This window comes from Amblyraja radiata, chromosome 19 (assembly GCF_010909765.2).
Source record: "Amblyraja radiata isolate CabotCenter1 chromosome 19, sAmbRad1.1.pri, whole genome shotgun sequence".
Classification (NCBI taxonomy): domain Eukaryota; kingdom Metazoa; phylum Chordata; class Chondrichthyes; order Rajiformes; family Rajidae; genus Amblyraja; species Amblyraja radiata.
The window spans coordinates 24854918-24880309 of record NC_045974.1 but is presented as its reverse complement, the minus strand read 5'-3'; the positions used below and the strand labels follow the sequence as shown (position 1 = coordinate 24880309).

The window sequence follows — 25392 nt, the reverse complement described above, 5'->3', positions numbered from 1 at the left end:
ATGTGAATACACACTTGTTTAGTATAATTAGACTGGATAACATATAAACAAAATTCTTTAGTTTAGTTTATTATCATGTGTACTGAGGCGCAGTGAAAAGCTGTTTTTTTTAACCTGTCAGCAGAAAGACTATACATGATTACAATCAAGCCATCCATAGTGAACAGATATGGATACAATAAATAACATTTAGAGCAAGGCAAAGTCCGATTAAAGATAGTCCTAGGGTCTGTAATGAGGTAGATGGGAGATCAGGACAACTCTCTAGTTGATAGGATGGTTCAGTTGCCTGATAACAGATGGGAGGAAACTGTCCCTGAATCTGGAGGTGTGTGTATTCACACTTCTGTACCCCTTGACTGATGGGAGAGGGGAGGAGAGGGAGTGACCGGGATGAGACTGGTCCTTGATTATGCTGCTGGCCTTGCCAAGGCAGCGTGAAGTAGACATGGTGTCGATGGAAGGGAGGTTGGTTTGTGTGATGCTCTGGGCTACGTCCACAATTCTCTGTCGTTTCTTGCGGTCTTGGATGGAGCTGTTCCCAAACCAAATCACCCAGCCTGGCCTGTGGATGGGGGGCAATGGCAGCGTGTTGTGGTGAACCCTTGTTTGCAATTTGCATGACCCCCAGCATCCTGAACCCCAACTACATTCCTCAGGTCTAAAGGTCTTTCTATTCTCTCTAGGTCAGAAAAGTGACTTCATCACCACAAGGTAGGCACCAGTTTGCATTTGTTTCTTTGCCCGTAAATGTGTGCATGTGTCTCCTCTCTGGCCATCCCACCACAGGCTTTGTTCATGGATATCTCGTGATGGCTCCATATTTCATGTGCGTCTGAACGACTAGGTGTATGACATGATGAACAATGAATTCTCCAAGATAGACACAAAAAATCTGGAGTAACTCCGCGGGTCAGGCAGCATATCTGGAGAAAAGGAATAGGTGACGTTTTGGAACGGAAGCCAAAATCTCTGGCTGAAAGATAGAGAAGGCCAGAACACAACGGGGCCGGCAACAGACGGTCCCAGGGAGGGTGGAGTCCATAATGGCCCATTGTAGTGCAGGAAGAAACTGCAGATGCTGGTTTACACCAAAGATAGACACAAAATGGTGGGGTAACTCGGCGGGTCAGGCAGCATCTCTGGAGAAAAGGAATAGGGTCTTGGCCCTTCTTCAGACCATTGTTGGCTGGGTAAGATGTGCTAATGACAAGGATACAAGGATGGGAACAATGGACCTAGAGGGACGGGTTTGGTGGGGGTGGGAAGGGGAGAGAGGGAAGAAAAGGAATGCAGGAGTTACCTGAAATTAGAGAAATCAACGTTTATACCGCTGGGTTGTAAGCTGCACAAGTGAAATATGAGGTGCTGTCGCTCCAATTTATGTGTGGCCTCACTCTGACAGTGGAGGAGGCCCAGGACAGCTAACCCGCTGAGTTACTCCAGACTTTTTTGTCAATCTTTGGTGTAAACCTGCATCTGCAGTTACTTCCTACACATTGAATACTACAATTTTAGGTAACCTCTCAACCTCTTCCCCCCCCCCCCCCTCAACACCCCACCCCCTCCTCCCCCAATCCCCTCCTCCCCCAACACCCCCCCCTCCCCTCCTCCCTCCCCTTTGCCCCAGCTGGACTCCCACCTATTTCCCCCCCCGCTAATTTCCTCCTCCTGGATTTACAATCCACATCTCTTCAAACCTGTCTCACGCGGTAGATAGTCACAAACAAAGATCTTATAGCGGAGCAAGATGGGTTACTCTCACGCAAACGTGTAGTACGCTCATGGGCGGATTCATGGGTGATTATAAGACCCATTTTAGCGACCAGCCTCCGCCATCTTGTTCCGCCATCTTGCTTCCGGTCAAAGATCGGATCTTTGTTTCCGCAGCGGGGAGAGGGAGTGCACGGCCCGGGGAGAGGGAGAGGGAGTGTGGGGCCCGGGGAGAGGGAGTGCGGGGCCCGGGGAGAGGGAGTGTGGGGCCCAGGGAGAGGGAGTGTGGGGCCCGGGGAGAGGGAGAGGGAGTGTGGGGCCCGGGGAGAGGGAGTGTGGGGCCCGGGGAGAGGGAGTGTGGGGCCCGGGAGAGGGAGTGTGGGGCCCGGGGAGAGGGGGCGGGGGTGTGGGGCCCCGGGGAGAGGGGGTGTGGGGGCCCGGGGAGAGGGAGAGGGAGTGTGGGGCCCGGGGAGAGGGAGTGTGGGGCCAGGGGGGAGAGGGTGTGTGGGGCCCGGGGAGAGGGAGTGTGGGGCCCGGGGAGAGGGAGTGTGGGGCCCGGGGAGAGGGAGTGTGGGGCCCGGGGAGAGGGAGAGGGGGTGTGGGGCCCGGGGTGTGGGGCCCGGGGGAGAGGGAGATGGGGTTGTGGGGCCGGGGAGAGGGGGTGTGGGGCCCGGGGAGAGGGGGTGTGGGGCCCGGGGAGAGGGAGTGTGGGGCCCAGGGAGAGGGGGTGTGGGGCCCGGGGAGAGGGAGTGTGGGGCCCGGGGAGAGGGGGTGTGGGGCCCGGGGAGAGGGGGTGTGGGGCCCGGGGAGAGGGGGTGTGGGGCCCGGGGAGAGGGGGGGTGGGGCCCGGGGAGAGGGAGAGGGGGTGTGGGGCCAGGGGTAGAGGGGGTGTGGGGCCGGGGAGAGGGAGTGTGGGGCCCGGGGAGAGGGGGTGTGGGGCCCGGGGAGAGGGGGTGTGGGGCCCGGGGAGAGGGAGTGTGGGGCCCGGGGAGAGGGAGTGTGGGGCCCGGGGAGAGGGAGAGTGTGGGGCCCGGGAAGAGGGAGAGGGAGTGTGGGGAGAGGGAGTGTGGGGCCCGGGGAGAGGGGGTGTGGGGCCCGGGGAGAGGGAGTGTGGGGCCCGGGGAGAGGGGGTGTGGGGCCCAGGGAGAGGGGGTGTGGGGCCCGGGAAGAGGGAGAGGGAGTGTGGGGAGAGGGAGTGTGGGGCCCGGGGAGAGGGAGAGCGAGTGTGGGGCCCGGGGATAAGGCCTAGTGTGTGTGAAGTTGCGGGGAGGTTTACAATGTTTCTTATTTAATGTCCCTTGTCTAGTCTGAAATAAAGTTCATCATTGGATCAGAAGAAATATAATTGTGTGTGTTATATGATTATATACATTTATATCACATTCATGTATGTGTGTTTATAAACATTTTATTCTTTAACAAGAATTAACAGAATTATGAACTAACAGAATGATGAATCTGACCCTATATCACGCACACAAACTGTTCATTGATTACACTGCGAGTCGGGTCGGGTCAGGTAGGCTCCGGTTACTAAAATGGGCGGGGAAAAATGCCCAGGATCCCCTCCGTAGCGTACTACACGTCAGCCCATTGTATTTAGCAGGAGTAGCCTATCTTGCTCCGCTATAAGATCTTTGGTCACAAAGTGCTGGAGTAACTCAGCGGGTCAGGCAACATCTCTGGAGAAAATGGATAGATGACGTTCTGAGTCAGGAACCTATAACTCATTATGTGGGGGAGGGGGGTAGGATTTGGGGGGACTGGAAGCAGGAAACAAAGAGGACATATTGAGGCCCTTGATGACCTCGTAGGGAGGATCCCTGAGAGGCTGACTGTTGTCCAGGGACGGTGTGATCCCATGAGGGATACCTCGTTGTGAACTGTGGAACTGGTTAACCAACACAGTTGGGGTGGGGGGGCAAGGGGGGGGGAGGGGGACTGGAGGGGAGTGTATGTAGAGGTTACCTAAAGTTAGACAATTCAAGGTTGATACCGCTGGGTTGCAACTTACCCAAACATGTTTCCATCTCCTGAGCGGTTGCAGAGGGAGGTGCTTGGGGAGGGAGGGGGTGGTTTGGGTGGAGAGGGAGTGAGTGCAGGGAGGATTTGCAGAGGGAATGGCCTCGCGTCCCGTCTCACACCTTCCTTCCTTTCTCATCTTTGGTCTGTGTTCTTGCCTCTTAAACCTGTGTCGACCTATTACCTGCCATGCTTTGTCCTGACTCTCCCCTTTGCCAGCTTCAGCCCCGAAATGCCACCGATCCATGTTCTCCAGAGATGCTGCCTGACACTGAGTTACCCAGGCACTCTTGTGTCCTTGAATGTACGATAATGCTGAACTGGTTTAGCAGAACCTGAAGGACACAATCTCCTGATGCTAGCATTGATGTACTGAGTTTGCACGTTCTCCCTGTGACCGTGTGGGTTTTCTCCGGGTGCTCCGGTTTTTTCACACATTCCAAAGACGTGCAGGTTTGTAGACTAATTGGCTTTGGTAAATTTGTAAATAGTCCCCTAGTGTGTAGGATAGTGCCAGTGTACAGTGGGGGGCACAGACTCTGGGCCGAGGGGCCTGTCTTTAAAGTCTGACGCTGTGTGTCTGTGTGGAGTTGAACCCTCCCTGTGACCACAAGGGTTTCATCCAGGCGCTCCAGTTTCCTCCCACATCCCAAAGACGTGCGGGTTTGTAGGTTAATTGGCCTCTGTAAATTTGCCCCTGGTGTGTAGGGAGTGGGTGCATGAATGGGATAACATAGAACTAATGTGAATGGGTGATTGATGGTCGCCGTGGATTCGATGGGCCGAAGGGCCTGTTTCCACGCTGTATCTTTCAATCAATTCAATTGCTGGTGAAGACCACACTTTGCAGAATGCTCAGAGGGGCAGCACAGTGACGCAGCAGTAGAGTTACTGACTTACAGCGCCAGAGACCTGGGTTGGATCCTGACTATGGGTGCTGTCTTTACGGAGTTTGTACGTTCTCCATGTGACCTTCGTGGGTTTTCTCCGGGTTCTCCTGTTTCCTCCCACATTCCAGCAATGTACAGGATTGTAGGTAAAAGTGTAAATTGTCCCTAGTGTGTGTAGGGTAGTGTTAGTGTGCGGGGATCGCTGGTCGGCACGGGCTCGGTGGGCTGAATGGCCTGCTTCAGCGCTGTATCTCTAAACTAAGGAAGGACTGTCAGCAAACCTAAAATAGAGTTGAGGGACTTTCTTTGGGAACCTAGGCAGGAAAAGGATTGGGAGAGGAGAGACCAAAAGGGAAGATTACTCATGGAGACACAAGGAATGGCAGAGGAAGGGACTGAAGGTATTATCAAGTGAGCACTACAAGCTGGAGTAACTAGGTGGGACAGGCAGCACCTCTGCAGAGAAGGAATGGGTTGAGCTCTGGTCATCTGTAAATATGATCCATGTATAAAACGTTTCTGTAATGTGTGCTCCAACTACTAAAATGTGTTGAGATGATTGTGGTCTAATGTTGTGGGTTGTTGGGCGGCCTGCAGCCATTCCTAGGGTGCGGACTGTCGATGTATTGGTTGCTCCCGGGGACGTCGGGTGTTTCTGTTCTCAAACTTTGTTCCATCCTCCTGCCAGGCCTCCAAATGTTCCCCCTAAACCTCAGAAAGCCCGGAAGACCAGGCCTCGCTCAGAGTATAATGCTAAGTTGTTTAATGGGGACTTGGAAACATTCGTCAAGGTACACGGGTGCTGAAAGTCCTAATGGTGAAGGGTCTCTTGTCAAACCTGCCGCTGTGAATATAATGGCCTGATCCTCAAGCTGCACCTCTCCGCAGAAGCACCAGGCTGGTCTCAATTCCCACATCGTCTGGGTGGAAGTGTTTCCCCATTCAGAAACGGGAGCTTGAGAAATGCCACTATGTTCAAACCTTTCTGAGGCCCTGTCTCTACACCTCTCTTTATAACATGCTTCCTCAAGTCAAGAGTGGCATGCTTTTATCAAATCTCAAACGCATCTTCTAAGTGCATTTAAAATGAGATGGAAACTGTGATGCTGTTATATTCCCCCCCCCCCCTTGATCTTAGAAGCTGAAACACCAGTGGTGAATTTGGCCCTTGCTTTCGAAATGTCCTCTTGTTTTGTTGTTTCTATTGAACATCCAGTGAACGGAGAGACCAACCTCTCTCAAAATTGGATGAAGAAGGGTCCCGGCCCAAAACATCACCTATCCACATCCTCCAGAGATGCTGCCTGACCCGCTGATGTACTCCAGCACTTTATGTTCAACGCTAAAATCCGGCGTCCAGCATCCGCAGTTCCTTGCGTCCCCATCTCGAAATTCACGTGTTAGCTAAGCATCGTCATTCTTGATCTTGTGGAAGCCCATGGTATTCAAATCTGCCTATTGCTAGATGCCTCCTCTCCCCCCTGACCTGAATATAATGGTATCCTACAAACTATGGGGGCAATGGGAGATTAATTATTGAAAACAATGCTCGGAAGGACCTCCATTATATTCAAACCCATGATGGGAACCTGTATCTTTGTGTCCTCACTATATTTGCTGCTTTCTCTCACTGTTCTCTTTTCGTCCTGCACTCCTAACATTGCATCTAGCAGAGGACGAAGAAATTCTCACACAAGATACCAGGTATAGTGCTGGTGTGATGCGGTTTAGAATTGTACCACACCATTATTGCATTTCTGCCTGGGTTCAAACAAACATAAACAAACTAACTGTGTCTGGGAACGTTTGCAATGGCCCAGTGTTTTGTGTTCCTTAACAAGTAGGTTTAATACTCTGCAAGTAGACAAAAGTGCTGGAGAAACTCAGCGGGCGAGGCAGCATCTATGGAGCGAAGGAAATAGGCAACGTTTAGGGCCGAAACGTTTAGGGCCCGAAACGTTGCCTATTTCCTTCGCTCCATAGATGCTGCCTCGCCCGCTGAGTTTCTCCAGCATTTTTGTCTACCTTCAATTTTCCAGCATCTGCAGTTCCTTCTTAAACATTAATACTCTGGAACTCTGTCAGTGCCCTATACGTGGCAACTCTCGGCATACCTTGTGTGTGGTATGCAAAACAAAGAATTCCACTGTGACGTGTCACATGTGATAATGAAGTGACAATTCTTTCATACTCACAGGTACAAAGTACTGGAAAGATCAAAACTCCACGTTAGTTTACAAACATCGATCAATCATCACATTGCAAAGTTGTCGCCCGTATCCACGACGCACTTGACCCAATTCCCGCGGTGACCGGCGTTCACGGAACGCTTCCAGAGTCGCCGTGGACACACCGCGCACGCTCCCTCTCCAGGGACATGTGGGCACAGACGTATGCCCGGAAGAGGGGCAGGCAGTCGACTCGGGCAGAACCCTCGACTGCCCGCTGCCTGGACTCGTGAATGGTCATCTTGACCAGGCCCAGGAGCAAACTGACAAGCCCGTCTGGCCCTGCCCCCTCCGTACTGGCTGGAGTTGAAATGCAGCCAAATCTTGAGGAGCAGCCCCTTCAGATACTCAAACAGGGACTGCAACCTCACACACTACAACGGTTCGGTGTTGGGAATTTGTGACGTTACTTTTTCTTAAAATAATATTTGTGCCCCACTTTATACCTTTTGCATCAAAATCCATTTTGGATTGTGGAGGGATTTGTTTAACACCTCACCTCAATAAGGAACCGATCTCTGAACTTGGCTACTGAGTAAGTCAAGGACCTTGTTAATGCCCATGTCACTAATGTTGCTTCTTAGAACGTAAAACAATACAGCACAGGAATAGAATCTTCGACCTACGATGTCTGTGCTGAATATGATGCTCTACCTGAATGTGGTCATATCCCAACATTCCCTGCATATCCATGTGCCTATCTGAAAGTCTCTTAAACACCACTATCGTATCTGCTCCCACTACCACCCCTGGCAGCACGTTCCAGGCACCCACCACTCTCTGTAAAAAAGCCCCGCACATCTCCTTTATACTTTCCCCCTCTGATCTTAAAGCTAAGCCCTGTAGCCTTTGATATGTGGCTTTACCAAAGTTTGATAAAGCTGCAACATGTCTTCTTGACTCTTATATTCAACGCCTCAGCCGATGAAGGCAAGCATACCAAGTCTCTTCTTTATCTCTCTATCTGCTTGTGTTAGGTTCCTGGAAAATGAAACTTGTCTTACAACGAGCGAGTGAGTAGGTTAGACAAATATTTCCTGGAGTCTAGAGAAACGAGTTCTGATCTTATCAATAAAATTGTGAGAAGATTTGACTTCTTGGTTTGCGATATTTTGGAAAATCCCTTTCTATAACGAGGATGTTTCCTGTGGTGTGAAAACTGGAATATAGGGGGCCATTATTTGAGAATAAGGGGTTGCTAATTTAGTCATAAAGTCATACAGCCCAAAAAGAGACCCTTCGGCCCACTGGTCCGTGCTGACCAGTTTATACCAATCATCTTTTGTTCTCCCGACTTTTCCACTTCTTTATCCCAGATCCTACCACTCGTGTACACACTAGGGTGGCGCAGCGGCACAGCGTAGAGTTGCTGCCTTACAGCGCCAGAGACCGGGGTTCGATCCTGACAACAGGTGCTGGCTGTACGAGTTTGTATGGTCTCCCTGTAACCGCGTGGATTTTCTTAGGGTGTTCCGGTTTCCTCCCATACTGCAAAGACGTACAGGTTTGTAGGTTCATTGGCTGCGGTAAAATTGTAAAAAAAAATATCCCTAGTATGCAGGATAATGTTAGCATACAGGGTGATCACTGGTCAGCGCGAACTCGGTGGGCCGAAGGGCCTGTTTCCACGCTGTGTCTCTAAAAAGTCTAAAGGTGCTATTGACAATCTGCCATTCTGTACGTCTTTGGGATGTGGGAGAAAACCCACGCGGTCACTGGGAGAACGTGCAAACTCCACACACCTGCAGCACCTGACGTCAGGATCGAACAGGTGTCTCAGGCACTGTGAGGCAACATCTCTTCTGTGCTGCCAATGTTAACAACTTGGCGTCTGCCTATTGCTGGTGGTCGGGGCTGGGCCGTTTGAGTCATGAGGCAGAGGTTCTGTTAGCCACATTAGCAGGTGGACCAGTGTAGAGTTGCTGCCTTACAGACCCAGGTTCAATCCTGACTATGGATGCTATCTGTACGGTATTTTTATGTTCTCTTTGTAACCACGTTACATGTGACAGAGAACCACATCCTCCAGCAGCTAGTTCCATGCACCTACTACCCTTTGTGTAAAAAAAGTTGCCCCTCGGGGTCCCATTAAATCTTTCCCCCCTCACCTTAAACATACATCCTCTTATTTTCCATTCCCCTACTCTAGGTAAAAGACTGTGCATTTACCCGATCTATTCCTCTCATGATCTCATACTCGTAAGGTCAATGTGTCTGAAAATCTTCCAATTGATACTCAATCTCTTGCCGTTCGTAGTTCCCAGGATTCATAAGCATTGAAGACCTTGTCGCCATCCTAAATGGTCGCCCCCTTTATCCAGCATGTGCTCCCTGGGTCTGCATTCTGTGAGGATGCAGCAACTCCTGAGGCAGGAGAATGGGGTTGAGAGGGAAAGATAGATCAGCCACGATTGAATGGTGGAGTAGACTCGATGGGCCCAATGGCCTAATTCTGCACCTAGAACTTATGAACTTGACCCCTTCGTCACGGGCACCACCGTTCGATGCCAAAGGGCGCCGGGAGGATTTATAGATGGTGCCGTCCGCTGGGCTTTTGCAAACATTCCACCTGCTGCTAAGCTTAATTTTCCTCCTTGCGATTCTGCTTTCATTAACCAAAGTCTTCTAACCAAATATAGGGATGATTGTAAAGGCAGATTTTTCAAGTTGTCTGGTATCTCATGCTTGCTCTGAACACAATCATTCTAAAAGCACCTCTTAGGAAGCCTATCACGCAAAGTGCAAAGAACATCACGTTGCCATAGCAACAGCTGAGATCTGGATCTGGCTTTAGTCCTTCCCACTATCGCCATTCGTGAGTCTGGCTTCCACAAGCTGAATTTATTATTTGTCTCTTTCCACCCCCCCCCCCCCCCATCCAAACTCGGAATGCTGTTCCCCAAACGGAGTGTTGGGCTGTTGGGAGGCCAATCCCTTCGGCTCCCAGCCCATCAGTCTGGGAAGTTCTCACTCCAAGACGATGCAACTCCCTTGTACCAGCCTTGTCCCCTCCTCTCCAAAGCAGGGGTGGCCCACTACGTATTGTGGGCATCACTACCGAGGTGCCTCCTTATGTCTGAAGAAGGGTCTCGACCTGAAACGTCACCCGTTCCTTCTCTCCAGAGAGGCTCCCTGTCCCGCTGAGTTACTCCAGCATTTGTGTCTGCCCTGATTGCGTCCACTGGTCATCCAGGCATCGCAGCATTGAATTGATGCATCCCCGACCAAATTAACGATGTGGCACCTTGACCAATATTAGATGGAAAGCAGAGTTGTCTTGCAGCGAAGAGGTGCCGTGTTCAAAGTCTTCTCTAGCAGAGAAACCAGAGATCAGTATGATCTGCCAAAACCTTTGTGATATATCAGAAGCCAACGCTCTTGAATAATACTCTGACCAGATCTAAACTCTGTTAAGAATGATGGACTCCTAAATCTTTCCCTTTAGGACTCTGGACAAGCCATTCCCATCATTGTGGAAAGTTGCATCCGCTTTATCAACCTGTACGGTACGTAGCTGTCTTTGGATGACCTGCCACGGTGGCGTAGCTGTAGAGCTGCTGCCTTACATTGCCAGATACCCAGGTTCAGACCTGACTACGGATGCTGTCTGTACGGAGTTTGCACGTTCTCCCTGTGACCGCGTGGGTTTTCTCTGGATGATCCGGTTTTCTCCCACGTACCAGGTTTGCAGGTTAATTGGCTTCTGTAAATTGTCCCCAGCGAGTAGGATAGAAATAATGTATGGGTGATCGGTGCGGGCTTGGTGGGCCGAAGGGCCTGTTTCCATGCTGTATCTCAAACTAAATGGTGAAGAATCTTGAAGGACTGAGTGCCATCCCTTAGTTTTAAGAGACAATGTGGAAACAGGCCCTTCGGCCTACCAAGTCCGTGCTGACCAGCATTCACCCAAACACTGGTTCTATCCTACACACTAGGGACAATTTACAGAAGCCAATTAATCTACAAACCTGTACATCTTTGGAATGTAGGGGGTAACCGGAGCACCCGGAGAAAACCCACGCAGTCACAGGGAGAATGTGCAAATTCCGTACAGACAGCACCCATAGTCAGGATCCAACCCGGGTCTCTAGCGCTGTAAGGCAGCAACTCTACTGTTGCGCCACCTTGCCGGCCCTCTGCTCCGAGATTTTATGATTTCACCGAGACCCTTGTTTTGTTTTTTTTTGCTGACACGTTGCTGCCCCTTCTGCCCACAACCAGGGGAGGAGAGGAAGCTGTTCCTGAGTCTGGTGGTGCGCGCTTTTAACTTCTCTCTGGTTCTTGTCCCGCTAGGACTTCAACACCAGGGGATCTTTCGGGTGCCGGGCGCGCAGGCTGAAGTCAACGATATCAAAAACTCGTTTGAGCGAGGTGAGTGATTATGGTCGGGTCACTATAACCCACCCTTGCCTCAGCCCGACAGCCATTTCCCATTTAACAGGGTGGTAGAGCGGCTCGGTGGCGCAGGGACAGAGTTACCGCCTGACAGCACCAGGGACCCGGGTTCAATCCTGACTACGGGTGCTGTCTGTACGGAGTTGTGACCACATGGGTTTTCCCTGGGTGCTCCGGTTTCCTCCCACACTCCAAAGACCTTCGGGTTTGTAGGTTACTTGGCTTCTGTAGATTGTCCCTAGTGTGCAGGATGGAACTGGTGTGCGGGGATGGCTGGTCAGCACCGACTCGGTGGGTCGAATGGTCTGTTTCCATGCTGTATAAACTAAACTAAATATACTAAATATGGTGAACATTTATTTATTATTATCATGTACAGTAAAATACTACCTAATGCTATCCAATTAAATCTGTTTAGAGATGCAATGCAGAAATAGGCCTTCGGCCCACCGGGGACCAGCGATCCCCGTACACTAACACTATCCTACACACTAGGGACAATTTCCAATCTCTACCCCAGCTAATTATCTTACAAATCTGTACGTCTTTGGAGTGTGGGAGGAAACCGGAGAAAACATCATGCGGTCAAGGGGAGAACAGACCCCTGTTCTCCCCTGACCCTTGTACAAACTCCATGCAGACAGCACCTCCAGTCAGGATCGAACCAAGGTCTCTGGCGTAATAAGGCAGCAACTCTACCGCTGTGCTACCATGTTGCCCACATTCTAATGGGTCAGATTACTCGTCAGATAATACTACATAAATACAATCTAATCAAATTCAAGTACAGTAGGTAGAGCAAAGGGGAAGGTACGAAGGTTATCCTGTATCTTTAATCGGACTTTATCTTACACTAAAAGTTATACCCTTTATTCTCTATCTGTACACTGTGGACAGCTTGATTGTAATCTTGTATAGTCTTTTCGATGACTGGATAGCTTGCAACAAAAAGGCTTGTCAGTGTACGCGGCACACGTGACAATAATCATCAACTATACTAACCTAAATAAATGTGCATTGTAGCGCACCAGTTCCCGATACAAAGTCCAATGTCCGCAATGGGGTAGAGGTGAATCGGGCAGTACTATAGCTCATGGAAGGGCTATTCAGATATCTCATAACTGGGGAAGAAGGATAGAGGCTGTTCCTGAGCATAGTCTTTTTCCTGGGGCAGGGGAGTGTAAAGTTAGAGGGCACAGGTTTAGGGTGAGAGGGGAGAAATTTAAAAGGAGATCTGAAAGGCAAGTTTTTTTGAACTAAGGACGATGAAAATCCAGCATGAGCTATTGGAGGAGGTCGTGGAGACAATAGAATCGTAGAGTCATCCAGCGTGGAAACAGGCCCTTTGGCCCAACTTGCCCACACTGACCAACATACCCCATCTATTTGTTTGGCCCTCTAAACCTGTCCTATCCATATACCAGTCTATAAATGCTTCTTAAATGTTGTGATAGCACCTGCCTCAATTACTTTTTCTGACTCATCCTTCCGCATACTCACCACCTTTTGTGAGAAAAGTTACCCCTCGGGTTCCTATTAATTTCCCCCCCCCTCACCTTAAACCCATGGCCTCTGGTTCTCCATTCCCACACTCTGGGCAAGAGACTCTGTGCATCTACCCTGTCTTCTCCTCTCATGATTTTGTACACAATGAGGCACAAAAGAGGTACTTGGATAGGGAATGTGTGGTGGGATGCGGTTTGAGTGTAGGATTGGTGTAGATCAGCTTCATGGTTGGCGCAGAGGCGTTGGCAGAAGGGGCCAGTTGCTGTGCTGATTCTTCTATGGTTGGGTGACGGGAGGAAGATGTTCCTGAGTCTGGTGGTGCTCGCTTTTAAGCTTCTCGAAAGCTGGAGGGTCTGAGCTATCGGGAGCAGGCTAGGACTTTACTGCTTGGGGGGCAGGAGGAGGAGGGGTGATCTTATAAAGGTGTACAGAATCATGAGGGGAATAGATGGTGTGAATGCACTGAGTCTTTTACCTAGTGTAGGGGAATCAAGAACCAGAGGACATGGGTTTAAGTTGAGAGGGGCAAGATTCAATACGAATCTGAAGGACAACTTTTTTTGGTGGGTGTATGGAACCAGCTGCCAGGGGAGGTAGTTGAGGCAGGTGCTATAACAATATTTAAAAGATGTTTAGACAGGTACATGGATAGGAAAGGTTTGGAGGGCAATGCAACAAACGCAAGCAGGTGGGGCTCGTGTAAAGGGGGCATTGTGGTCGGCATGGGCTAGTTGGGCCGAAAGGCTTATCTCTGTGCTGTATCACTGAATTATTCTTCTGTACCTTCTGCCCAATGGGAGTGAAAGAAGAAGGAATGACTGAGGCGAGAAAGGTCTTTGATGATTGTGGCTGCTCTCCTGGGGTCACGTGAAGTGCGGATATGGGCAGTGGTGGGAAAGGAACTGCAGATACTGGTATCCTCCGCAGACAGACACAAAATGCTGGAGTATCTCAGCAGGTCAGGCAGCATCTCTGGGGAGAAGGGATGGGTGGCGTTTCGGGTCGAGACCCTTCCTCACAGGAGTCTAGTCTGAGTGTCGGACTGGGCCCTTCCTCTGACCCTCGGCTGTGGAAGCACGTGAGTGCCGACAATAAATTATCCTGGCATATGATGCTTTTGAAAGATAATTGCTTTTGCGATGGCCCATTGCGGCCGTGGCTTCTGCCAGTTTGATTAATAAGACTCGAAGCTCCGCACCTGAATTTTCAAGGTCTTTTTCGCATTCTGATTGCCGGGCAAAGGAAGAAAGCTGCTGGAGATCGCGAGGCCGCACGTTTGTCACTTGTTGGGGAAATGCTAGTCGTTGTCAGTGAAGCATCACTCATTCTGGGTGGCGGGGCTGGGCCTCAGTCATTGCACACTGGCTCAGTAGAAATATGTTTTTAAACAAGAGAAAGGCTTGGCCATTTTAACCTAAATTCACACCCCTGCTCTTCGGATTCCCACCTGCTCCTTGCTAAATCTAACTAATGCATTAAACACAAAGTGTTGGGGCAACTCAGCGGGTTAGGCAGCACCTGTGGATGGTATTGAAAGACGATGTTTCAGGTCGGGATGTGGGGGGAGGGGGGAGGGGGAGGGGGAAGCTGGGAAAAAGGTGGGAGCAGTACAAAGCCTGGAAGTGATTGGTGGGGGGGGAAAAGACACTAAGTGCTGGAGTAACTCCTGGTCAGGCAGCATCTGTGGATGGAATGGAGCGATGATGTTTCGGGTCGGGATCTTTCTTCAGGCTGATTGCAGTGGGGGTGGGGGGGAGAAAGTTGGAAAAGAGGTGGGAGTGGGACAAAGCAAGGGATAGGTGGGGGGAAAAGACACAAAGTACTGGAGTAACTCTGCAGGTCAGGAGACATGAAAGATTCTCCATAGACGCTGGAGTAGGATGGGGAGTTGTGTCCTTTATTACTGATTGTCCGCTATAACTAAGTAAGGGATTTTAGTTTAGTTTAGTTTAATTTAGAGATAAAGTGTGGAAAAAGGCCATTCAGCCCACCAAGTCCACACTGACCAACGATCAGCTATATACTATTTCTGGCCTACACACCAGGCACAATTTATAGAAACAAATTAACCTACAAACCTGCATGTCTTTGGGTTGTGGGAGGAAACTGGAGCACCCAGAGAAAACCCACAAGGAGAACATGCAAACTCCACAGAGACTGCGCCCGAGGTCAGGAACAAATCGCGTCTCTGGCGCTGTGAGGCAGCAGCTCTACCGTAAGTTCATGTTATTGGAGCAGAATTAGGCCATTCAGCCCATCGAGCCTACCCCTGCCATTCAATCACGGATGATCTATCTTTCCCTCTCAACCCCATTCTCCTGCTTTCTCCCCATAACCAGCTGGGCCGCCCTGAAGCAGAGTAATTGTGGTGGTTGAAAAAATCTCCCTTCAACGTTGAACAACTCCCAACCACGGTTTGGATTGCATCCACGTTTATTGTGCCTGTACTGTTTGTTTTGCGATAGGTGAGGACCCTCTGACAGATGGGCAGGACAACCACGATATCAACTCAGTGGCAGGAGTTCTGAAGCTGTATTTCAGAGGACTGGAGAACCCACTATTTCCTAAGGAACGTTTTAATGAACTCCTCCCTAATGTCCGTAAGTACCTGCACAGTATCTTTAATCTCCTTCGCCCTCAAAGAACGGCCTCAGATATTTTTTCTCTACTTAATAAGTCTTGCTTAAATATCTGTAATAAATATCTTAAATATCTAAGGATGGTGAATCTTGTGGAATTCTTTGCCACAGAAGACTGCGGAGGGCGGGTCAGTGGATATATTTAAGGCAGAGATAGATAGATACATGATTAGTACGGGTGACAGAGGTTATGGGACTACAGATGGCACAATGGGCTAAGTGTTCGGCTGGCAACCGGAAGGTAGCCGGTTCGAATCCCGCTTGGAGTGCATACTGTCGTTGTGTCCTTGGGCAAGACACTTCACCCACCTTTGCCTGTGTGTGAATGTGTGTGAGTGATTGGTGGTGGTCGGAGGGGCCGTAGGCGCAGATTGGCAGCCACGCTTCCGTCAGTCTGCCCCAGGGCAGCTGTGGCTACAGAAGTAGCTTACCACCACCGAGTGTGACTGAGGAGTGAATGAATAATGCGATGTAAAGCGCCTTGAGTATTAGAAAGGCACTATATAAATCCCATCCATTATTATTATTATTATTATTATGGGGAGAAGGCAGGAGAATGGGGCTAGAAGGGAAAGATAGATCAGTCATGATTGAATGGCGGAGTAGACTTGATGGGCCGAATGGCCTATTTCTCCTCCTATCACTTGTGGTCATTAAATATTCTGAGCTTTTTTTTTCTCAAAGAGAATGAGAAATTTGTTCAATGGTTTCACGCAGGCCGTTCTGTGACAAAGTTAGTGACATTAAACCTTAGACTTTAAAGATACCAAGCGGAAACAGGCCCTTCAGCCCACCGAGCCCACGCTGACCAGCGATCACCCCGTACACTAGCACTATCCTGCACACGTGGGCCAATTTACAATTTTTTGTGAAGCCAAATAACCTACAAACCTACAAGTCTTTGAAGTGCGAGGGAACCCACGTGGTCAAGGAGAATGTGCAAACTCCATACAGACAGCACCCGTAATCAGGATTGAACTCGGGTCGCTGGAGCTGTGAGGCAGCAACTCTACCTGCGCCACTGTGCCCTGCACAAATCTCATGAAATGCAGAGAGAGGGGGAAAAAAAAGTTTTTAAATTTGAAGAAACTTTCCTTCCACAGAGTTGGTCATGTCTTCAGGATCTGCCCAAGGAGCACTTTACAGGCGGTGCTCTATTTTGGAAATGTGGTCACCATTATTTATAGATTGTGGAAAGTTACAGCACGCAAGGAGACGACTCTGCTCATTGATGGTTGGAGACTAGTTATGTGGAAAGGGCCCACATCTACTGCTCAGTAAGATGAGACAGTGAAGAGGAGATTTTAAAATTGCTATTCATATTATGATGAACTTTGGTAGAACACTTTGGCCTTCTCCTGTCATTGAGTATTGTAGCACTGAAACATTGGCTACATCCCAGCGGTATCAACATTGAATTCTCCAATTTTAACTAACTTCATCTTGCACTTTGCTCTCATCCCCCCTCCTTGCCCCCTTCCACCACCCTAGTTGTTTTACCAGTTCCACGTTTCTCCACATTGTTTCTCTTGAGATGACACCTTCCCCGGCCCACAATGGACCTACCAGGCACCACCCTGCCTGAGTTAATCTGTGGCTGATCCTGAATGGTCCTAGTCTATTCTCGCCTTCAGCTCTTCAGCCCCCCCCCCCCCCCCCCCCTCTTCTTTCAGACTGCAGAAGGGACCCGACTCATCCTTTTTCTCCAAAGATGCTTGCCGATCCACCAAGTTACTTCAGCACTTTGTGTCTACCATTTGGCCCAACTCGTCCATACTAACCAAGATGCCTCATGTGTGCTGGTGCCATTTGCTTGCATTTGGCCCATATCCTTCGAGACCTTTCCTACCATGCTCCTGTCCAAGTGTCTTTTACATGCTGTTATGGTTTCACCATCTTCTTCATAGTGGATTTGCCACTTTGCAATACAACTTTGTTTTGGTCACCATGTTAACGGAATGATGTTGTCAAGCTGGATAGCGTGCAGACTTACGGGGATGTTGCCAGGACCTTAGGCCTGTTGAGCAGGCTAGGACTCTATTCCTTGGAGCACAGGAGAATGAGGGGTGATCTTATAGAGGTGTATAGAATCATGAGAAGAATAGATCAGGCAAATGCCCAGAGTACGGGAATTGAGATGCAGAGGACATAAGTTTAAGGTGAGGTGGGGGGGGGGGGGAAGATTTAATAGGAACCTGCAGGATAACTTTATCACACAAAGGTGGTGGGTGTATGGAACAAGCTGCCAGAGGAGGTAGTTGAGGCAAGTACTGTCATGTAGTGCGTGGGTCTCGGAATGAAGCACAAAGTCGTGATTTGAGAGGCACTTTTTATTCTGTTCCGAGGGGTTCGACACTATGGTGGCACGACCCTTGGGAGCCGCCACAATCACAGCGTTTAAGAGACATTTGGATAGGATAGGTTTAGGGGGATATGGACCAAACACAGGCAGGTGGGGCTAGTGTAGATAGGGCATGTTGGTCAGTGTGGGCAAGTTGGGCCGATGGGCCTGTTTCCACACACTACACTCCATGACACTATGAAGTAACTCAAGTTTAAACGCTTCAGTTAAATCTCCTTTGTATGAAAGAAAGCAACCCTGGCTTGGTTAATCTCTCCATAATTCCACATCATGGTTTGACAACTTAAGTCAAAAATCAATAGTGAGTAACCATAAAGTTTCTTTATGACGGTGAGCGGCACTGTGAGATATTTCTTCACCAGATACTTTCTCTCTGCAGAGGGAGGCTCAGGTTATGTGGAGGGACCCATGTATCTTTGTTCTCAGTAGGATAGAGAAGGTTATGGTTGATTGGTTGAAAGATACACTGTGGAAACAAGCCATTCAGCCCACCGTGTCCATGCTGACCTGTGATCACCCATATACTAGTTTTATACTACGCACTTGAATTGAATTGACTGGGCAGATCAATTTCCCTCCGAGGATAAATAAAGTTCTATCGTGTCGTATCATAATTGAATGACACAGCATGGAAACAAGCCCTTTGGCCCACCGAGTCCACACCTACCATTGTCACCTGCTCATACTCGCTCTATGTTAACCCTCTTACGCATCCACTCCCTACAATTTACACAGGCCCATTAACCTGCAGCCTTGCAAATCTTTGGGAAGTGGGAGGAAACTGGAGCACCTGGAGAAAACCTTTCCAGGGAAGCCATAGGATTTAGCTTTGTATTCCTTGGAGTTTAAGAGCGAGCGTATGAAATCCAAATGAGGCTCGATAGGGCAGATGTTTCCATAAGTGGGACAGAGGGATGGCACAGTGGCGCAGCGGTAGAGTTGCTGCCTTATAGCACCAGAGACCCAAGTTTGATCCTGACCTTGAATGCTGCCTGTACGGAGTTTGCACGTCCTCCCTGTTACTGCGGCGCGTGGGTTTTTTCCGGGTGCACCGGTTTCCTCCCACACTCCAAAGACGTGCAGGTTTGTAGGTTAATTGGCTTCTTTAAATTATAGATTGTCCCTAGTGTGTGGGATAGTGCTGGTGCACTTGGCCAGGAGTCAGTGGGTCGTAGGGCCTGTTTCTGCGCAGTAGCTCTAAACTAAACTAAAAGGAGCATTGATGACTAAGGGCCTGCACTTGCTGGAGTTTTGGACAATAATAAAGAGGCCTGGATAGAGTGGATGTGGAGAGGATGTTTCAACTAGTGGGAGAGCCTAGGACCAGAGGTCATAGCCTCAGAATAAAAGGATGTTCCTTTAGGAAGGAGACAAGGAAGAATTTCTTTGGTCAGAGAGTGGTGAATCTGTGGAATTCATTGCCACAGATGCCTGTGGAGGTCAAGTCATTGGGTATTTTCTAAGTGGAGATTTGCTAGGTTCTTGATTAGTAAGGGTGTCAAAGGTTATGGGGAGAAGGTAGGAGAATGGGGTTGAGAGGGAAAAATAGACCGGGGGGAGAGGTCATTGAATGGCTCAATGGGCCGAATGGCCTCATTCTGCTCCTGCGTTTTCTGGTTTTCAGGTGAATGTGTCCCCACATCGCTACCATGGAGCGAGTTCTAGGCATTAACCCAATGACGATGAAGCAACTGCAAAATATTTCCCATAGCCTGCTATTCATCACTAATCATTGCATTTATAATGATGGGACGCTGCCAACACTTTAAGTGACAATTGCTGCTTTATGTAATGTCCAGAGAGCTCTCTTGTAAGTAACAGTTGTGGGCTTATATAAATAGTTGCTCCGCTATTCATAAAAGGCAGAAATTGTATAGGGCAGCTGTGTTTTCCTTGAATGCCCCAATTAACCACACAAAGACAAGATCTCACGCACATGTACAACCAGTGTGCTGTGCTCCCATCCAACGTTCCCGAGTCACGGCTTGGAATTCTTCGGTTCCCTAGCAGGAGACGTTTACAAGAGCGTTTTCTTAAATACTTTGTCAAGTTCAATGGGTTCAACAAGCTTATAAAATTCTTCCCCCTCTCATATTTACCATCACGTCCAGTTTCCTTTCGTTGCTTCAGGTGGAGCAGCCAAGCACCGAGGCTCTCCGTCCTGGTAATGCTTTTACAGTTCACTAATTCCCCTCTGCAAATATTTTTGTTCCAAGCACAGCAAAACTTGAGGAGGTTCCAAGTAAGAATTCCACAGATTCACCGCTGACTGCTGTGTGGGATACCCGCTGTGTGTAGAATGTACACAGTGAAGATTGTTGTCTTTAAAGCACAGTCCACTTCCTTTTCCCTTCCACCCCCCCCCCCCCCCTTGTTTTTGCTCAGGCGTAAAGCGATTCTGTCTTCCGGATGAGATAATAGATTCATAGAGCACAGAAACAAGCCCTTGTCCGTGCCCACCAGGGTCCCCCAACTTGGGGCGGCACAGTGGTCCAGCAGTAGAGTTGCTGCCTCACAGCGCCAGAGACCAGGTTTCGATCCTGACTATGGTTGCTGTCTGTACGGAGTTTGCATGTTCTCCCTGTGACCCCGTCAGTTTTTTCCGGGTGCTCCGGGTTCCTCCCACACTCCAAAGATATATGGGTTTGTAGGTTAATTGGCTTTGGTAAGTTATAAAAATTGTCCCTAGTGTGAAGGATAATGTTAGTGTGCGGTGTGATCGCTGATCGGCGCAGAAGGACCTCTTTTCACGCGATATCTCTAAAGTACAAAAAAAGTACAAAACGCTATATCTCTAAAGTACAAAAAAAGTCAAAGCCCATTAGCCCATGTTTGGCCCATATCCTTCGAAACCTTTCCTATCCATATACCTGTCTAAATGTCTTTTAAATTATGTTATAGTACCTGCCTCAACTACCTCCTCTAGCAGTTCATTCTATATACCCTTCACCCTCTGAGTGAAAAGTGCTCCTCAGGTTCCAATTAAATGTTTCCTCTCTCATCATCAACCTTTGTCCTCTGGTTCTTGATTCCCCTACTCTGGGTAAAAGACTGTGCATTTACCCTATCTATTCCTCTTATGATCTTATACACCTCTCCTCATCCTCCTGCGCTCCAAGGAATAATGCCATAGCCTACCCAACCTCTCCCTGCAGCACAGTAATTTCTTCACCGGCTCGCTATTGCTCAGGCCCTAGAGTCCTGGAAACATGCTCATAAATAAGATGTTGAACTGAAGCCACTTCTACCTTCCTAGGTGGATGTAGTGTAAGGACTGAGTGAATCAAACCATTATCTGAATCTGGTGATTTATCCAACACAACATTGGACATGAAAGTTTCCATGATCAGGGCAGGGGAATCTCTCTCCCTCCAAATCCTCCCGGGGAAACATTCAATGATTACATTTGATTGGATTGAATTCGATTGGAAAGGAAAGATACAGCACGGAAAATGGCCCTTTGGCCAACCGAGTCCGCGCTGACCACCCGTCACCCGTTCATACTAGTTCTATTGACCGCACTTTCACATCCACTCCCTACTGCCAGGGGCAATTTACAGAGACCAATTAACCCACACCCGGAGGAAACCCCACGCAGTCACAGGGAAAGCATGCAAACTCCACACAGACAGCATCCGAGGTCAGGATCCAACCCAGGACTCCAGCCCTGTGAGGCAGCAGCTCTACCCGCAGCGCCACCTTGCCACCATATTGATATTGCAGTGTAAATAAGTTCCACATCACTCGTAATTTGCGAATGGCCGTGGATGTGCTTCATCGAGATGATATCTAGCATGCAATCTATCTCCCAAATGTTTAGGGTGACGCAGCGTTAGAGTTGCTGCCTTACAACGCCAGAGACCCGGGTTTGATCCTGACTGCGGGTGTTGTCTGTACGGAGTTTGCATTTTCTCCCCGTGATCGTGTGGGTTTCCTCCGGGTGCTCCGGTTTCCTCCCACACTCCAGATTGTGCAGGTTTGTAGGTTAATTGGCTTCTGTAAATTGTCCCTAGTGTGAAGGATAGTGCTGCTGTACGGGGTGATCAGCGGTCGGCACGGACTTGGTGGGCCGAAGGGCCTGTTTCCGTGCTGTATCTCTAATCTACGTTGTGGTGTTGTACATTGTAACAGTGGCCACACGTTGAAGGTACATGACTGCTGTGCAGCACTTCGGGGCATCCCATTGCGGTAAGGAATACCCCAAAGTTTAATATTTTTCCTTCCCTTCATTCGTGCCGCTGTGAGTGGCGTGTCTGTCGAGCGCCATCGTTCTAGCACGTGACGACGCAGAAATAGAATCCCAACCTTGTGTCGTGGAGCTGGGATAGCAATTGGCGACAGAAGACACATGGAAAGCCCAATTCATACCATCTAAATATTTACAGTGGCTGAGCAGAATACAAGCTCAGTACCCTCTATGCTGCTTGCAACATGATCCTGCCATTCATTTTATATCAGCCTTGTTTGAAACTGATTTTACAGAAAGGACCTTTCTGAATGCAGTCCCTTATAGAAACTCAGAGAAGAGCCTAGAGCCAGCAATGGGTTTGAAACAGTGAGCTGTACTTTCTCAGTTTACCCTAATGTGTTTTTCCATATCAAATCCCCTGGAAACTGACTATATTTCAATTATTTCCTCTCTGTAATCATTTTATTTAAAATATACGGAGTTTGGCAATAGTTGCAACTTACAAGGTACTGCCGAGGCTGGGATCTTGAGTGGAGCACAAAGTGTAGGAGTGTCCGAGGAATGCAGAGGCTAGTTTACAATGAGAAAGGCACAAAGTGCTGGAGTAACCCAGCAGACCAGGCAGTCCTTGTCGGTGTGGCCCTGGAGAGGAACACACGGTGCCTATGGGGACACTGTTGGCCTTCCGTAAACGCTGGTCACCGCGGGGGGAGAGGTCAAGTGAATCGTGGATAAAGATGATAACATTGTAATTTGATGTTTGCAAACTGCTGGGCATTTCTGATCTTTCTTGTCATTTGTAACGGTGATTATTTGAATAAAAGTTCCTTGTTAGAAAACAAAGCGGGTCAGGCAACATCTCTGGAGAACATGGATACGTGGCGTTACAGGTTGGATAGTGTGTAGTTTGGGCAGCACAGTGGCGCAGCGGTGGATTTGCTGCCTTACAGCGCTAGAGACCCGGGTTCGATCCTGATTAAGGGTGCTGTCTGTACAGATTTTGTACCTTCTCCATTTGACCACGTGGGTTTTCTCTGGGCGCTCCGGTTTCCTCCCACTTTGGTAAAAAATGTTAATTATTCCTAGTGTGTAGGATAGTGCTAGTTTACGCGGTGATCGCTGGCTGGCGTGGACTTGGTGAGCCGAAGAGCCTGTTTCCATGATGTAAGTTTAGACTTTAGAGATACAGGGCAGAAACAGGCCCTTCATCAGCCCACCAAGTCCACGTCGACCAGCCATCACCCCATTACAGTCTAAAGTCTAAAGTCTCTACTTGGGGCTGGCACAGAACCAATGGGCCGAATGACCTTGTTTTGGAAACGGTTATTATCGGCAATAGTGAATGCTAAAGCTGTAGACTGCAGTACAGCTAATCTAACATACATGTGATTTTGAGACTCACCACAGCCATTTCCCAGGGTGGGTACTGAAATGACGTCTGCTTCCTGCAAATAAATTTTTAAAAATCATATTAAGGCAAAAAAATTGCACTGATTTATGTTCTCTGGACTAACACCTTCTCTCCTCGGTTAATTGAGTTCAATACGCCACGTACGACAGGTCTAAATAAAAACTGATGGAAAGGAAAACAGATCAACATTAAATAAATATTTCCTTTAATAGATTTTTTTCCACGTAGAAAAATATGGTCTTCTACAAAAGGAGGCTTTCAAATAGCGTTGAACACATACAAGTCGACAGGAAGGAGGAGTATTTTACATAAACTTACCGACATGACTTTATTTTTTATTTTAACTTTTAATATTCAATCAATTAAAAAATACAGATCACCAAACTGAGTCAGTCCTGACCAGAAACATCACCGATCCGTGTTCTCCAGAGCCTGACCTACTGAGTTACTCCAGCACTTTGTGTCCTTTCGTGTAAACCAGCATCTGCAGTTACTTGTTTCAACCAAATTGAATGATTGATAGACACAGCTTGGAAACATGGCCTTCGTCCCATTGAATCCACGCCGACCATTGATCACCCACACACTAGTTCTATGTTATCCCACTTTCTCATCCACTCCCTACACACTAGGGAGCAATTTACAGAGGACCAATTAACCTACGAAACTGCACGTCTTCGGGATGTGGGAGGAAACTGGAGCAGTGGGTTTCCTCTGGGTGCTCCAGTTTCCTCCCATATCCCAAAGACGTGCAGGTTTGTAGGTTAATTGGTCCTCTGTAAATTGCTCCCTGGTGTGTCGGGAGAACGTGCAAACTCCGCACACAGACAGCAGCTGAAGTCAGGGTCGAAGATAGACACAGAAAGCTGGAGTAACTCAGACAGGCAGCATCTCTGGAGAGAAGGAATGGGTGACGTTTTGGGTTGCGACCCTTCTTCAGACTGATGTCAGGATCGAACCAGGATCTCTGGCGCAATGAGACAGCAGCTCTACCTGCCGCGCCTCTGAGCCAACCCCGGCGATTTTAACTCCCTCTTGTCTTGTCTTGTCTTGCAGGAATTGAGAATCTGTATGAGAGAGCTCTCCAACTCCGCAAGAACCTGCTCACGCTGCCGCACTCCGTCATAGTGGTGATGAGATACCTCTTCTCCTTTCTGAATCAGTGAGTTACCCCACCCCCAGTGGTTGAATGGTACTTTAGAAGTCATTTGTGTACACGGTTCAGTACCGGTGCCACTAAACACAAGCACTTAGATACATCTTAGATAAGCATCTCAGATACAATACAAGTGTATAGCAGTGGTACACTGAGACAGTATACACAAGACCCAGTTATTGTTGAGCGCTTTGCCGTACCGTGCCGCTGCAGGCCGTGTCCGGTCCACGTATTCGGCCCAATTTTAAAATCAAAGCTAATTTGATTCCATTATTTACAACAATATGTGTAAAACAATCAATAACAACATACACGCCACCATAATACAAATATTGCCGCGTATTCGTATTTCACGCACTCCCCGTGGTGCCCATGGATACCACTGGTTCTCTCTCAAGGGCCACCCTGGCACGGATGTAACCCTGGAAAAGGGGCAGGCAGCCGGTTCGGGCGAAGCCCTCTTGTGCCTGGCACTGTGACCCACGAATGGCCAGCTTGGCCAGGCCCAGGAGCAAACCAACCAGGACATCCTCTGACCTACCCACTCCCCCAGGCACAGGCTGCCCGACGATAAACATGGTGGGACTAAAGTGGTCGGCCTCTTGGAGCGGCGCCCAGTCCAGCCGAGCCCAAGGGCTCCAGCGGCCCACTCCACCGTCGAGGCACTGCACTGCCTCCCACAGCCGGTCTGCTTACTGGCCCTCCGTCCCTCCTCTCCGGTCCACGGGGGAACAGGGGGCGGGCTCAGCAGCTTCCCTCTCTAGTCGGGCTCCCGGTTCTGCGGAGGTGAACCAGGCCTAACGTTGGGTATGGCCGCGGCACCTCAGGCTGACCCTCTGCCCCATGGCAACTTGGCACTCGTGCTCACTCAAGATGTCTCT

At 49.1% G+C, this 25392-nt stretch overlaps 1 protein-coding gene across 10 annotated transcripts in view; it reads left to right on the top strand.

Annotated features, from left to right (window-relative positions):
- The window catches only part of srgap1 (SLIT-ROBO Rho GTPase activating protein 1), a 159219-nt gene that overhangs the window by 111016 nt on the left and 22811 nt on the right, over nucleotides 1–25392 (top strand). For 7 of the 10 annotated variants that reach the window (XM_033038088.1, XM_033038087.1, XM_033038082.1 and 4 more), the window contains exons 11-16: nucleotides 687–714; nucleotides 5314–5416; nucleotides 10299–10359; nucleotides 11147–11224; nucleotides 15220–15354; nucleotides 24412–24517. In XM_033038088.1, coding sequence (XP_032893979.1) covers nucleotides 687–714; nucleotides 5314–5416; nucleotides 10299–10359; nucleotides 11147–11224; nucleotides 15220–15354; nucleotides 24412–24517 — 511 coding nt within the window. Of the gene's footprint in view, nucleotides 1–686; nucleotides 715–5313; nucleotides 5417–6295; nucleotides 6330–10298; nucleotides 10360–11146; nucleotides 11225–15219; nucleotides 15355–24411; nucleotides 24518–25392 lie in introns of all 10 variants that reach the window. The other 3 variants (XM_033038085.1, XM_033038084.1, XM_033038086.1) reach the window with 2 other exon arrangements.